General features: G+C 33.9%; 3 protein-coding genes across 3 annotated transcripts; all 3 read left to right on the top strand.

Moving 5' to 3' along the window:
• Positions 1–709: 709 nt before the first annotated feature.
• LOC142241356 (larval cuticle protein 9-like) lies at positions 710–1147 on the top strand. Its single transcript, XM_075313135.1, has 2 exons — positions 710–764; positions 830–1147. Exons 1-2 carry the CDS (start codon positions 753–755, stop codon positions 1100–1102), a joined length of 285 nt encoding a protein of 94 aa, XP_075169250.1. The 5' UTR covers positions 710–752; the 3' UTR covers positions 1103–1147.
• A 3995-nt stretch (positions 1148–5142) lies between these two features.
• Positions 5143–5537, top strand: LOC142240125 (larval cuticle protein 9-like). Its single transcript, XM_075311836.1, has 2 exons — positions 5143–5154; positions 5220–5537. The coding sequence occupies exons 1-2, from the start codon at positions 5143–5145 to the stop codon at positions 5490–5492; spliced, it is 285 nt and encodes a 94-aa protein (XP_075167951.1). The 3' UTR covers positions 5493–5537.
• A 5793-nt stretch (positions 5538–11330) lies between these two features.
• Positions 11331–11769, top strand: LOC142240124 (larval cuticle protein 9-like). The gene is made up of 2 exons (XM_075311835.1): positions 11331–11342; positions 11503–11769. The coding sequence occupies exons 1-2, from the start codon at positions 11331–11333 to the stop codon at positions 11767–11769; spliced, it is 279 nt and encodes a 92-aa protein (XP_075167950.1).
• Positions 11770–15127: the final 3358 nt, after the last annotated feature.

Raw genomic sequence — 15127 nt, 5'->3', positions numbered from 1 at the left:
TTTCTACTGGAAGTCGAGTCTTAATTTGGAAAATAAAGTTGTCGTTAACTCGTTTTTAAACGACTTTGATAGCATATGAAGAAAAAAAGCTGAAAAAACGAAAAATTAAAATTTGCTTCCTAGAAGCAAGTACACAAAAACCAATTGTAAAAGAGTATGGTGCCTTAAAAGTATCCTTACTTGAATTCTCCGCTTCTTTGGCGCGGAAACAATACCAAAATTTTTAAAGTAAAGACAAAATCTTTGCAACCGGGCATGTTTTTTTTTCTTCAGTGTATTTTCAATATTGTCTGATGCGTACAACGTGAACTACGCCATCTGTTGCCAATCCAGCAAAACTATTTTGCACACCAAATAATTTAATATTATCGTGCATGAGATTCTCCAACAATTAAACGTAACTTAATTTTAAAATCAAAAATTAATCTTTTTATTCATCGTTTGGTTAGACAATGACTTTTAGTATTTATTTTAAATTTCCAGTTTATGTGTAGAACCTGAATACGAAGATCATAACTGTTTTCTATAATTTCTTCCACGGTATATTGACAATCATATAGTTTAATTAGAGTAAAAGAACATTGAAATAAAAATTGCAGATGAACATATAAGTAGACATTTTTCTGGTTTAATATTACAAATTTATGATGAGAGCTCTTAAATACTTTAGGCATTATCATATAAATATGAAAGGTAATTGAAGCTCAAATCACAGTTCATTTTTTGGCAACAAACAATTGACAATTAAAATCATGAAATTCGCTGTAAGTATCAACTACTTAAATTTAAAATTTTGTATCCTATTTTAATAAAATGATTTTTTTCACAGATTGTTCTCCTTGCCTGTCTTTTGGCTTTTGCTTATGCCAATGAAGAAGCTGATGTACTCAAAGAATTCTCTGAAGTCAACAAGGATGGTTTCAAATATGGCCTGGAATTGAGTAATCACATTAAGGCCATCCAAGAAGGCCATTTGGAAGATAAGGATAACTGGGTTGTCAAGGGCGAATATGAATTTGTAAGCAAGGATGGTAAACACGTCAAGGTCTCCTATCATGCTGATGATCATGGTTATCATCCAACTGTTGAACAAAATCATTAATTGACATTTGAATATTGATATTGAAAATAAAATTGAAATTTAAAATGTAATGTTTTCACTCATACCTTTACCCTGTTAAGTAAGTATGAAAACAAGTAAGGAAAGTCTAAAGTCGGGCGGGGCCGACTATATTATACCCTGCACCACTTTGTAGATCTAAATGTTCGATACCATACCACATCCGTCAATTGTGTTGGGTGCTATATATAAAAGGTTTGTCCCAAATACATACATTTTAATATCTCTCGATCTGGACAGAATTTGATAGACTTCAAATTTGGCACGCACAGCTACAATGCTAATTATACTCCCCGAGCAAAATTTCAACTAAATTGGAGTAAAAAATTGGCCTCTGTGGTCATATGAGTGTAAATCGGGCGAAAGCTATATATGGGAGCTACATCTAAATCTGAACCGATTTCAATAAAAATTGGCACACTTAACAACACTACTAATTGTACTCCTAGTGCAAAATTTCAACCAAAATGGGCCAAAACTCTGGCTTCTAGGACCATATTAGTCCATATTAGTCCATATCGGGCGAAAGATATATATGGTAGCTATATCTAAATCTGAACCGATTTCAATCAAATTGAGTACAATTAACTACACTACTAATTGTGCTCCTAGTGCAAAATTTCAACCAAATTGGGCCAAAACTCTGGCTTCTAGGAACATATTACTCCATATCGGGCGAAAGATATATATGGGAGCTATATCTAAATCTGAACCGATTTCAATGAAATTTGGCACACATGACTATACTACTAATTGTACTCCTAGTGCAAAATTTCAACCAAATTGGGCCAAAACTCTGGCTTCTGGGGCCATATAAGTGCATATCGGGCGAAAGATATATATGGGAGCTATATCTAAATCTGAACCGATTTCTTCCAAAATCAATAGAGTTCTATTCTGACCCAAAAAAGGAACACGTGCCAAATTTGAAGGCGATTGGACTTCTATTCCGACCAAGACTTTGATCACACAAATGTGTTCACAGACAGACGGACGGAGGGACGGACAGACGGACATGGTTATATCGACTCAGGGACCCATCCTGAGCATTATTGCCAAAGACACCATGTTTCTATCTCGTCTCCTTCTGGGTGTTGCAAACATATGCACTAACTTATAAATAATACCCTGTTCCACAGTGTGGCGCAGGGTATAATTATTTTAAACAATCAATTTTGTAATAAAACTAAAAACACAAAGTCAGGTAAGAATTTAATTGAAAATGGTCAAGTTTTTAATTCAAGAAATCAATTGAGTATTGCAATCAACAACAATTAAATTTTGAGTTGAAATAAAATGAATAATTGAAATAAAATGAAATAGCAGCTGTATTTTTGTATCGTTTCCAAAGCACTTGCTCCGATTATATCAAGACAAAATGTCTGTTGGATTGGTTGGAAAATTCTTATGTTGCACTTCCTCTCATGTTCACTCACGCCGTTGACATCAGCGTGAGTTCTTCGGTGCACCCAAAACAAAAATTACTTGGGCTCAAAGATTTTGAACTTTCCTTAAGGATTTTGGTATTAATACCGATCCAAAGATATTGATTTAATTCTAGGCTCTATAAAATTAAAACAAATTTTCATTCTTTTTTCGATATTCACATACAAATAAATGTCAATTTACTTCAATGTAAAAAATATTTTCTTAAATTAAGAAATACTTTAAATCAAATATTCAAACTCTACTGAAAATGAAAGCTATGAAATACGGTTATGACGTGATTATAATTTATACACCCTCAAAAAAAATCGCTTCTTTAACATATGTTCCAAACATATTTTGCAGGAAGCACATATATTATTGGATACTGCCGAAACATTAATATGTTTGTTTTATGTGAACATATTATATGTTTGGAAGCATTTTGAGCCCAAAAATATGGTATGCTTGGAAGAATTTTTCCCAAAGACGATTGTGCTCATTCCTTAACATACTCGTAATTTTCACTTCCACGAAATATTTTAGTTCTTGGCACCTTTTTCTGTAATACAAATAATGTTGAAGAAATTATTCACTTTTATAAATTTTACCTTTCGCCTGCACGGAGAATCGAACCGAGGACCATACAGTTTGTAAGCCAACACACTATCCACTGGGCTACGTAGCTGTTATAGTCACCAGTAGATAATTATCCTTATAAGATACATTTATATAGCATAGTTTGCAGCGCCCACGAGCCCATACAAACATAACATTATTTAACAGAAACATACATTTGTTTGCCACGTGGAGCAGTGGTTAGCATGTCTGCCTTGCATGCAAAGGGTCGTGGGTTCAATCCCTGCTCCGACCGAACACTTTTTTTTTAATTTACACATTTATATTTATACTATATTAAAGTTTTATAATGAAACTTCGAAATGTGGGTTATTAAAGATTTATAGTCAGTAACAGTGCTTGATATAAACGAAATTGACTGATTTTTGGATAAAATATTATTTTTTGTTATTGTTATTTTTGCAATAACAATTTTGTAACAAAAACGGTTTTTGGTACAAAACTTTTAAATTTGGAAGGAATTCAAAAACTAACAAAAGAAGAACGTGGAGTCGAGTATAAACATACATAAATAATTTTATAATATAAACATAAATTTAGTTAGGCGTGAACAGGTTTTTACTAGCATTTAACACCATCGCTCTAAAATGCCTTTTATTTTTCTTTAATAATTCATTTTAAAGAAAATAAACTTTTTAAATTGTTTTAGCTGCAAACTCGAACTTAATGCCCGCTTTTATATTTGAAGGTGTCCGTCAAATCCTCTTGGACTACTTATTAATAAAGAGGAACTAAATTTAGTTTTTATACATTTTACTGTTTAATTTTTCACTATTTCCTCGTTTTTTCATTTTACTGTCCCAACTCTAAAATGAATATAGTGCCCTTTCGTTATTTTTATGAAGACCCCTGATTTCTTTTAACGAACGAAGAAAAAAATTGTGCCCATAATGCCAAAATGATAAACAAAACACATGTCCACACATACATAAAATGCTGCTCTCAAGGCGAAAACATATGCTGTTTGTTTTTCAAATGTCTATTCTCTTGGTTCCGAATGTCTATTCTCTTTATTCAAATTAAATAATATTTAGACTTAAGCATATCAAATTTTTGGCCTTATCATAAAACAGTTTTCCGAAACAACATACAAGCGGTTTCACAGAAATTGTTCTCTTTTGATTCTTGCGCTGTGTTATGTTGATATCTTTCGTCAACCCTCCCGGTTTCCATCTCTATTTCTTTCTCTATACTCTCTCTCTCTCTCTCTGTCGCTCTCTGAATAAAATATCACAACATATATATGTTTACTCGAAATTTGTAAATTTATATATGTTTACATTCACACATATTATTTTTATAAAACATTCATGCCCCAAACATAATATATTCTAACATATTAACATATGTGTCCCAAACATTTAGTTTTAGTTTAGGAACATTACATGTTTGCACTTAAATATATTGTGTTTAAAAATTGTGCCCGAAACACATTTTGTTTATATGGGAACATATGAAAAACATATTTTTCTAACAGTGTATATATCTCGAACTACGACATCTGTTGTCAATCCCGCATTACTAATTTGAGTACCCAATAATTGGATAACATATGCCCCATGAGATTGGAGATTCCCCAAAAATAAAACGCAACTTAATTTTAAAGTGAAAAATTAATCTTTTCAAAAATCATTTGGTTAGGCAATGACTTTTAGTATTTGTTTCAAATATCCAGTTCATGCATAGAACCTGAATACGAAGATCATATTTTTTCTATAATTTCTTCCACGGTATGTTGGCAATTTGAACCATAGAGTTTAATTAGAGTAAAAGAACAATAAAATAAAAATTGCAGATGGCAAAAGAAGCTATGTAGAAATTTTCTGGTTTAATATTACAAATTTTTTATAAGAGGTCTTAAATGCTTAAAGCATTATCATATAAATATGAAAGGTAATTGAAGCTCAAATCACAGTACATTTTTTGGCAACAAACAATTGACTAGGTTTATCATAATCATGAAATTCACTGTAAGTATCAACTGGTTCAACTTTAAATATATATTTTATTTCCATAAAATGTTTTTTTTTTACAGATTGTTATCCTTGCTTGCCTTTTGGCTATGGCTTATGCCAATGAAGAAGCTGATGTACTTAAAGAATTCTCTGAAGTCAACAAGGATGGTTTCAAATATGGCCTGGAATTGAGTAATCACATTAAGGCCATCCAAGAGGGCCATTTGGAAGATAAGGATAACTGGGTTGTCAAGGGCGAATATGAATTTGTAAGCAAGGATGGTAAACACGTCAAGGTCTCCTATCATGCTGATGATCATGGTTATCATCCAACTGTTGAACAAAATCATTAATTGCCATTTGAATATTGATATTGAAAATAAAATTGAAATTTAAAATGTAATGTTTTCGTCCATTCAATTAGTGTGGTATATCAAGATTTTGGAAAAGGGTTTAATAGGAATTAAAATATTTTTTTAATTAAAAGCTAGGGTCCAGCATTGGTAAGCCTTACCAACTCTTTATACCCTAAACCACAAAGCCAAAAAATGTGACTACCAGAAATATTGATTTTAGACCCCATAAAATATATACCGATCGACTCAGAATCACTTCCTGAGTCGATCTAGCGTTTGGTGTCCATCCGTCCATGTATTTGTTGTTCACAGGATTCCGGTCGCAATTATTAACCGATTTTGATGAAATTTGGTACAAGGAGTTTTTTTGGGCACAAGGACGAACGCTATTAAATTTGGAAGAAATCGGATCAAATTTAGATATAGCTCTCATATATATAATTTTCGCCCGATTTCGACAAATGGGGTCACGTTGCACTTTTTTACTAACCGATTGTCGTCAAATTTAGCACAAAATAATCTTCTGCATCACCCTTTAAGTCTGCAAAATTTCATTGAAATCGATTCAGATTTAGATATAGCTCCCATATATATGTATCGCCCGATTTTGCCAAATTATGTCATAAAACCCTTATTTATCAAACGATCTTAATCAAATTTGGCTAAATGTAATCTTCTATAGCACTAACTATATGTGCAAAAAATCATCGAAATCAGTTCAGATTTAGATATAGCTCCCATACCCAGCAAAAACTCTCATTACCCGGTAATCTTGTAGGTAAGCCTATTTAAAAATTAATAACCACTTATTAATTGGCATCGCTTCGGATTACATTTACATACGCATGTCCTAGGAGGAAAGTACTTCTCCCCAGGTATACTTTCGGCCATAAAATAAGTAGTGCATTTAAAGCATATAATCACCTAATATGTAATGACTTATTCGTAGATACACCAAAGTTTGCAAAATAGCCACTTATTGTCTCAGCCAACCAAATCTCGAAAATATTGATTTCTATCGCCGATTACAATGGATCAAAATATGGCGAGTGATGTTGTATTAGGAGAACTACTTGAATAGAAACGAATATTGTATAAATAAACAAAAAATCTAATAAATAATCTAAATAAGATTACACGCAAATTAATTTCACACTTAAAATATAAATAAATGTAGGTTGTTTAAGGGAGTTGGATTCGTGGATTACGTTATAATATATCCAATAGCCAATTCACATAAGGTTCGAAATCTACTAAAAGTGTATTTTAAGTCTCTTTTTTATAAGGCAAATGGCATTTGAAATTTAGTTTAAGCGCATTTTGGAAGTTTAATGTGAATGAGGTATAAAAAAGCATTTATTTAAAACATAATATGATAATGTCATTACACACAATTATTATGAAATATTTGTGATAAAAATTTCTTAACGGAAAAATTTTCAGAATTACCGTTACATTACATATTCTTTTTGATTTTTTATGTGAGTGCTCGATTATGTTAATAATTATACCTAATGGTACCAACATTTATTCTATTTTATTAATTCGTTAACTACAACTGCCTAAAAATTTGACAATAACAATTCGAAAATTACCGAGAAGTATTTATTTTTGTCATTGCAAGTTAGTCATTATAACTCGCCGCAATGTAATGCAACGTGTAATGACAGCTTTACTCCTGGTAATGTCAATTGTAATGAGATGTGGTTACCTAGTTTTTGCTGGGTATATATGTATCGCCCGATTTTTCCAAATTTGGCCATAGAACCCTTATATATTAACCGATCTTACTCACAGTTGGCTAGTCGATATGAGCATGTCCGTCCGTCCGTCCGTTCGTCTGTTGAAATCACGCTAACTTTCGAACGAAACAAGCTATCGACTTTAAACTTGGCACAAGTAGTTGTTATTGATGTAGGTCGGATGGTATTGCAAATGGGCCATATCGGTCCAATTTTACGTATAGCCCCCGTATAAACGGACCCCCAAATTTTGGCTTGCGATTGCTCTAAGAGAAGCAAATTTCATCCAATTTGGTACATGGTGTTAGTATATGGTTTCTAACAACCATGCAAAAATTGGTCCATATCGGTCCACTTTTACGTATAGCCCCCATATAAACGGACTCCCAAATTTGGCTTGCGGAGCCTCTAAGAGAAGCAAATTTCATCCGATCCGGCTGAAATTTGGTACATGGTGTTGGTATATGTTCTCTAATGACCATGCAAACATTGGTCCACATCGGCCCATAATTATATATAGCCCCCATATAAACCGATCCCCAGATTTGAACTCCGGAGCCTCTTAGAGGAGCAAAAGTCATCCGATCCGATTGAAATTTGGTACGTGGTGTTAGTATATTGTCTCTAACAACCATGCAAGAATTGGTCCATATCGGTCCATAATTATATATAGCCCCCATATAAGCCGATCCCCAGATTTGACTTCCGGAGCCTCTTAGAGGAGCAAAAGTCATGCGATCCGATTGAAATTTGGTCCGTAGTGTTAGTATATTGTCTCTAACAACCATGCCAAAATTGGTCCATATCGGTCCATAATTATATATAGCCCCCATATAAACCGATCCCCAGATTTGAACTTCGGAGCGTCTTAGAGGAGCAAAATTCATCCGATTCGGTTGAAATTGGGTACGTGGTGTTAGTATATGTTCTCTAACAACCATGCAAGAATTGGTCCATATCGGTCCATAATTATATATAGCCCCCATATAAATCGATCCCCAGATTTGTCCTCCGGAGCCTGTTGGAGGAGCAAAATTCATCCGATCCGGTTGAAATTTGGAACGTGGTGTTAGAATGTGGTCTCCAACAAACACGCAAGAATTGGTACATATCGGTCCATAATTATATATAGCCCCCATATAAACCGTTCCCCAGATTTCATCTCCGGAGCCTCTTGGAGGAGCAAAATTCATCCGATCCGATTGAAATTTGGAAGTGGTGTTAGTAAAGGGTGATTTGTTAAGAGCTTGATAACTTTTTTTAAAAAAAAAACGCATAAAGTTTGCAAAATCTCATCGGTTCTTTATTTGAAACGTTAGATTGGTCCATGACATTTACTTTTTGAAGATAATTTCATTTAAATGTTGACCGCGGTTGCGTCTTAGGTGGTCCATTCGGAAAGTCCAATTTTGGGCAACTTTTTCGAGCATTTCGGCCGGAATAGCCCGAATTTCTTCGGAAATGTTGTCTTCCAAAGCTGGAATAGTTGCTGACTTATTTCTGTAGACTTTAGACTTGACGTAGCACCACAAAAAATAGTCTAAAGGCGCCAAATCGCATGATCTTGGTGGCCAACTTACCGGTCCATTTCTTGAGATGAATTGTTCTCCGAAGTTTTCCCTCAAAATGGCCATAGAATCGCGAGCTGTGTGGCATGTAGCGCCATCTTGTTGAAACCACATGTCAACCAAGTTCAGTTCTTCCATTTTTGGCAACAAAAAGTTTGTTAGCATCGAACGATAGCGATCGCCATTCACCGTAACGTTGCGTCCAATAGCATCTTTGAAAAAATACGGTCCAATGATTCCACCAGCGTACAAACCACACCAAACAGTGCATTTTTCGGGATGCATGGGCAGTTCTTGAACGGCTTCTGGTTGCTCTTCACTCCAAATGCGGCAATTTTGCTTATTTACGTAGCCATTCAACCAGAAATGAGCCTCATCGCTGAACAAAATTTGTCGATAAAAAAGCGGATTTTCTGCCAACTTTTCTAGGGCCCATTCACTGAAAATTCGACGTTGTGGCAGATCGTTCGTCTATTCATGATGAAATGTCAAAGCATACTGAGCATCTTTCTCTTTGACACCATGTCTGAAATCCCACGTGATCTGTCAAATACTAATGCATGAAAATCCTAACCTCAAAAGAATCACCCTTTATAAGGCCGCTAATAACCATGCCAAAATTGGTCCATATCGGTCTATAGTTATATATAACCGATCCCCAATCACACAAAAATTGGTCCATATTGGTTCATATTCATGGTTGCCACTCGAGCCTAAAATAATCTTCCAAAATTTTATTTTTATGGAAAACATTGTCAAAATGTTATTTCTATAGAAAATTTTGTAAAGATTTTATTTCTATAGAAAATTTTGTAAAAATTTTATTTCTATAGATAATGTTATCAAAATTTTATTTCTAAAGAAAATTTTGTCAAAATTTTATTTCTATAGAAAATTTTGTCAAAATTTTATTTCTATAGAAAATTTTTTCCAAATTTTATTTCCATAGAAAATTTTTTCCAAATTTTACTTCTATAGAAAATGTTGTAAAAATTTTATTTCTATAGAAACTTTAAACTTAATTATATACGTATTTAATCGGCCTTTTTTAGTTTAATATATACTACATATGGACTACCTTGTAATTTAGAAGACGGCGTTAGGAAGTTTTAAGATACCTTGCCATCGGCAAGTGTTACCGCAACCCAAGTAATTCGATTGTGGATGACAGTCTTCAGTAGAAGTTTCTACGCAATCCATGGTGGAGGGTACATAAGCTTCAGCCTGGCCGAACTTACGGCCGTATATACTTGTTTAATAATGGGCTCAATATTAGTGGCATACTAACTCCGTAGGTGCAATATCAACACAGCCAGTGTTGCTAGAAGTAGGGGAAATTCCCTATATGTAGGGTTTTTTTCTAATATTTAGAGTCTTGTAGGGACGTAGGACCACAATATAGGGAAATTTTCACTCAACACAATTTGTAATAATTTTTACATTTTGGTGGCTCTAGAGGAGCAAATTAGAAGCCGGCAAGGCTTGATCTTTAACAATGTGTGGTAACAACAGTTACCACTCGCGCCAAAAAAAATCTAACAAAATTTGAAGATTACCACAAATCTACCAAACAAATATTTCTATAGAAATTTTTGTCAAAACTTTATTCCTATAGAAAATTTTGTCAACACTTTATTTCTATAGAAAATTTTGTCAAAATTGTATTTCTATAGAAATTTGTTTCAAAATATTATTTCTATAAAAAAATTTCTCAAAATTTTATTTTTACCCATAAACATGTACCCCTTAATTTTGTTAAATATACAACTGCGGTAAAGGTGGTTTAGGGTATGATATAGTGGGCACCGCCCGACTTTCTACTTTACTTGTTTTTTTTTTTTTTTTTTTTTTTGAGATGTCACTTGGGATTTCTCGGTACGAGCGAAGGAATCAAACAGTAGGTTTTTCTTCCACTATTTTTTACGAAGCTGATTCATAAAAATTACAACTATGCTACATATCATAGCTGACATAAAGTAATTAAAGGGCGCTTTGCTAGTCCCTTACTAATTTCTTCGCAAAAAGCTTTCATTCATTATTCTAATTTTGTCTGCTTTCTAGCTGTTACTGTTATTATCCACTTTCTAAATCTTGCATAGAAGTAGTTCCACTTTCTCAATTACTAACATGTTTAACATTTCACAACATAATGTATTATAGCATTATAATCATCTACAAAAAAAAACAAGAATTTTGATAGCGCCAGCTACCATAATAATTGAATAAAATATGGACCATAGGATTGGAGATTCCCAAAAAAAAAAAAAACAAAGACTAAACATAGCAATGATTTGCATATGCAACATTGTCAGCTTTAGAGATAAATAATACCAGTTCGACTAGCCTGACTTAGTTCATCCAGAATAATGCATATTTGGCAAAATTTATTTTAAATTTTTATATTTAATCTGGTTATGCTGCAATTCATGGGCCGATAATTGCAATATTCTTAGTATAAATAGCAAATAAAATTTAAACAAACATCAGTTCATTTTTGATAATCAAAAAAGATCAAAAGCCTTAACATGAAATTCGCTGTGAGTATTTATCTAATGGAATGGAATAAAAAGTAGAAAACCAAAAAAATCAAAAAAGAAAAATATTTCAGTTCTATTGGAGGGAAATATGCTAAAATCTATGTTAGCCTCTAATTCTAATTAAATTCGTGTCTAATGTGTGATTATTTGTTTTCTTCAGATTGTCCTTGTCGCTTGCCTTTTGGCCTTCGCCTATGCCAACGAAGAAGCTGAAGTTGTTAAGGAATTCCAAGAAGTCAATCCTGAAGATTTCAAATATGGACTCGAATTGAGCAACCACATTAAGGCTGTCCAAGAGGGTCATTTGCAAGATAAGGACAACTGGGTTGTCAAGGGTGAATACGAATTCGTCACCAAGGAAGGCAAACACGTTAAGGTTACCTATACCGCTGATGATCATGGTTACCACCCAACTGTTGAACAATAAATAGTTAAAAACTCAAAACTGTTAATAAAAATGTAAATAAAATTTGAAAACCAACAATTGAATTAAATGTTTTAATTAGAAATCTAAGGAAGTTCTAAAATCTGACATGGCCCACTATGTGAAGATTCGTACGAATTACACTCAAAAACAAAAAGAGGATCTTGATTCCGAGCCAAAGATGCGGCTTCTTTAAAATAATGACATTTTTGGCGAACTATCTGGCTAGAATCAATAAAATTAAAATTAGGGTACAGGGTCATTTGTCGAATTTTAATTCTCTTTTCGCAGTATATTAATAAAGCTATTCACGTATAAATAAATGCCAATTTAAAAAAAAAATTAAAACTCCAAATTATAACGGATACTTCAAAGTAAAAAAATGTTTTCTTAATTTCAAATAGAATACTGGAAACCAAAGATTCTAAATCCTCAAAATAGGTCTTAGCGTATATCTGAAGAGCTTTTATCTTCAATCAAAAGATTCAATATTTCAGTTAATTTAAGGACGATTTCTTTAAATTAAAAATGTGTGTTTACTTTACTTTAAGGAAAATTTGCCTTAGACATACGGCTTTAACGTAGAAACGCACATTTCTAAAATTTGAGTCCTAAATTTAATAAAAACAAGTAAGGAAAGTCTAAAGTCGGGCGGGGCCGACTATATAATACCCTGCACCACTTTGTAGATCTAAATTTTCGATATCAAATGTGTTGGGGGCTATATATAAAGGTTTGTCCCAAATGCATACATTTAAATATCACTCGATCTGGACTGAATTTGATAGACTTCTACAAAATCTATAGACTCAAAATTTAAGTCGGCTAATGCACTAGGGTGGAACACAATGTTAGTAAAAAACAAGTATATACAGCACTAAGTTCGGCCGGGCCGAATCTTAAATATCCACCACCATGAATCAAATATTAGGGTTTCCTTTGAAATTTCAGGAGGGCTTGAGGACTTGAGGACACTTCCCGAAGATAAATTTAAAGATTTCACCTATGAGGACTATATCAGATTCTGGATTTATAATAACCATTTTTGTTTGAGTTTTAGAGGAATCATTAACATCTCTTGTAAGTGGGCAAGATAATTATAAAATAACGTCTTGATTTGAACTCTTAAATCTGTAGAAGTAAAATCTGAAATTTTACATTGAGTTTCAAGCAATTTTCATGATCAGTGCGCCTTCTACACCCTCAAGAAGTGAAGTCGGTCTATATGGAGGCATTACCAAATGGACCGATAAAAACTTAATCCGATACACGTTTTTGTGAGCCTAAAATACCAGAATATTTAAAATTTCAGGCAAATCAGATAAAAACTACAGTTTCTAGAAACCCAAGTAGTTAAATCGGGAGATCGTTCTTATGGGGGCTATACTAAAATATGGACCGATAGGATAAAACCTTCGGATTCTAGAAGCCCAAGAAGTAAAATCGGGAAATCGGCGTATATGGGGGCTATACCAAAATATGGACCGATACTCACCATTTTCATCACACCTCTTTATGGTCCTAAAATACCTCTAGATTTCCAATTTCAGACAAATTGGATAAAAACTACGGTTTCTATAAGCCCAAGACCCCAAATCGGGAGGTCGTTTTATATGGGGACCATACCAAAACATGGGCCGATACTCACAATTTTTGGCACACGTATTTGTGGTCCTACAATACCTCTAGATTTCCAATTTCAGGTAAATTGAATAAAAACTGCGGTTTCGATAAGCCCAAAATGTAAAATCAGGAGATCGGTCTATATGGGGGCTATACCAAAACATGGACCGATACTCACAATTTTTGGCACACCTCTTTATGGTCATAAAATACCTCCAGATTTCAAATTTCAGGCAAATTGGATAAAAACTACAATTTCTATAAACCCAAGACCCCAAATCGGGAGGTCGGTTTATATGGGGACTATATCAAAACCTGGACCGATATAGCCCATCTTCGAACTTGACCTGCCTGCAGACAAAAGACGAGTTTGTGCAAAATTTCAGCACGATTGCTTCATTATTGAAGACTGTAGCGTGATTACAACAGACAGACAGACAGACAGACGGACATGGTTATATCGTCTTAGAATTTCTCCCTGATCAAGAATATATATACTTTATATAGTCGGAAATCGATATTTCGATGTGTTACAAACGGAATGACAAACTTATTATACCCCCGTCACCATTCTATGGTGGTGGGTATAAAAATATGGGCAACATTTAAATCTGAAGCAATTTTAAGGAAACTTCGCAAAAGTTTATTTATGATTTATCGCTTGATAGATATGTATTATAAGTTTAGGAAAATTAGAGTCATTTTTACAACTTTTCAACTAAACAGTCGCGATTTTACAAGGAAAATGTTGGTATTTTGACCATTTTTGTGGAAATCAGAAAAAACATATATATATGGGAGCTATATCTAAATCTGAACCGATTTCAACCAAATTTGGCACGCCTAGCTACAATGCTAATTCTACTCCCTGTGCAAAATTTCAACTAAATCGGAGTAAAAAATTGGCCTCTGAGGTCATATGAGTGTAAATCGGGCGAAATCTATATATGGGAGCTATATATAAACCTGAACCGATTTCAACCAAATTTGGCACGCATAGCTACAATGCTAATTCTACTCCCTGTGCAAAATCTCACTTAAATCGGAGTAAAAGATTGGCCAATGTGGTCATATGAGTGTAAATAGGGCGAACGATATATATGGGAGCTATATCTAAATCTGAACCGATTTCAATAAAATTTTGCACACTTGGCTATATTTTTTTCTTGTGCAAAATTTTAAGCAAATTAGGGTAAAACTCTGGCTTCTGGGGCCATATAAGTCCATATCGGGCGAAATATATATATGGGAGCTATATCTAAATCTGAACCGATTTCTTCCAAAATCAATAGGGTTCTATTCTGAGCCAAGACACATACTTGTGCCAAATTTGAAGTCGATTGGACTAAAACTGCGACCTAGACTTTGATTACAAAAATGTGTTCACGGACAGACGGACATCGCTATATCGACTCAAGAGCCCACCCTGAGCATTTTTGCCAAAGACACCATGTGTCTATCTTGCCTCCTTCTGGGTGTTGCAAACATATGCACTAATTTATAATACCCTGTTCCACAGTGTGGCGCAGGGTATAAACATAGACCAATTCACACACTTATTTATGGACGGAAAATACTTCTACATTTTGCACTTCAGGCCAATCGGATAAAAATTCGCATGTCTAAAAGCTTAAGAAGCCAAATCGGGCAATCGGTCTATATGGGGGCTATACAAAAAGGTTGACCTATACACACCATTCGGCATATCTTTAGATTGACAATTTCAGGCAAATTGGAT

This window comes from Haematobia irritans, chromosome 5, assembly GCF_050003625.1.
Source record: "Haematobia irritans isolate KBUSLIRL chromosome 5, ASM5000362v1, whole genome shotgun sequence".
Lineage (NCBI taxonomy): Eukaryota > Metazoa > Arthropoda > Insecta > Diptera > Muscidae > Haematobia > Haematobia irritans.
The sequence above is the reverse complement of the archived record's forward strand: the minus strand, read 5'-3'. Positions and strand labels throughout refer to the sequence as shown.